Here is a 969-nt window from a genome sequence, read left to right as displayed (position 1 = left end):
AGAAAGAATCATTTACACATACCAGAAGGGAAATCAATAAGCATGTGGGCAGTTGGGAAGTCCTTTGTGGGGTAGATCTTGCCCTGCAATCTGAGGTACTCGTTGTTGGGGCTGAATCCAGCTGTGGTCACCTTAAAGCCGTTGTCAGAGTCAGAGTAGTCGTAGTTGGAGTGGATGCATCGAGTGTATGGCTGGTAGGCGTTGTCGATGATCTTTACCTGATACCAGCGACCAGCATACTGTTTGGGAACAGATGTTACTTAGACACTTGAAGACAATCGTGCAACAATCAGTTTGTAAGTGAAGATGCTATTAGAAAGGAATATATAAGAAGACTTACTCTACGAAGGTCGAAGTTGTCTTGATTTGCCACTTTGGCACAATTTCCAGGAGCTACGAATTCTGGAATGCCGTCGGCTGCGACAAGAGCCACGAGGGCAGCAGCTACGAGTGCCTTCAACATGGTGGCTTGTCGTGCTTGTCTCCTGTTGGCGAGTCCTGCTCTTTATATCTCCTGACACACGTAAAGCAGCGAAGGAGGCGGAGCATCGAACATCACGTGTATCATTTGAATTTCAGATTTTTCTTTAATAATCTTACTTTTGTTTTGTTTTAATAATATTAAAAAAACTAGATCAATTCTTCGAAACATGTAAGTGTTCTATTAAGAGTTGTTCTAATTTAAGCAAATCTTATTCTCTAATAGATCAACATGAATAACCTATTGGAACGTGACTTGCCACAGCAGATCGCTCCACAGATATAAAGAGGCCTGGCAATCTCTGACGGCAATCAGCTTGCAGGTTCATCATGAAGACTTCGTTGCTGTGTCTTGCTCTCGTTGAGTGGTCGTGCCGACAAGATCCCAGATTTTGTCGTGCCGGGAAAATGTCCTGCGGTAGACGAGAGAATGCTCTACGATCAACAGAAGCCTAACCATCAAAGGGTAAGTTAGTTTCATATAATAAT

General features: G+C 43.2%; 1 protein-coding gene and 1 pseudogene across 1 annotated transcript in view; one reads left to right on the top strand and one right to left on the bottom strand.

The window, feature by feature from the left end:
- The window catches only part of LOC119593463 (crustacyanin-A2 subunit-like), an 877-nt gene extending 381 nt beyond the window's left edge, over nucleotides 1–496 (bottom strand). The window contains exons 1-2 of the mRNA XM_037942390.1: nucleotides 341–496; nucleotides 23–239 (exon numbers count right to left, since the gene is read on the bottom strand). Coding sequence (XP_037798318.1) covers nucleotides 23–239; nucleotides 341–463 — 340 coding nt within the window. The 5' untranslated portion in view covers nucleotides 464–496. The remainder of the gene's footprint in view (nucleotides 1–22; nucleotides 240–340) is intronic.
- A 314-nt stretch (nucleotides 497–810) lies between these two features.
- The window catches only part of LOC119593446, a 1,145-nt pseudogene continuing 986 nt past the window's right edge, over nucleotides 811–969 (top strand).

Source organism: Penaeus monodon, chromosome 32 (assembly GCF_015228065.2).
Source record: "Penaeus monodon isolate SGIC_2016 chromosome 32, NSTDA_Pmon_1, whole genome shotgun sequence".
In the NCBI taxonomy this organism is placed as follows: domain Eukaryota; kingdom Metazoa; phylum Arthropoda; class Malacostraca; order Decapoda; family Penaeidae; genus Penaeus; species Penaeus monodon.
The sequence above is the reverse complement of the archived record's forward strand: the minus strand, read 5'-3'. Positions and strand labels throughout refer to the sequence as shown.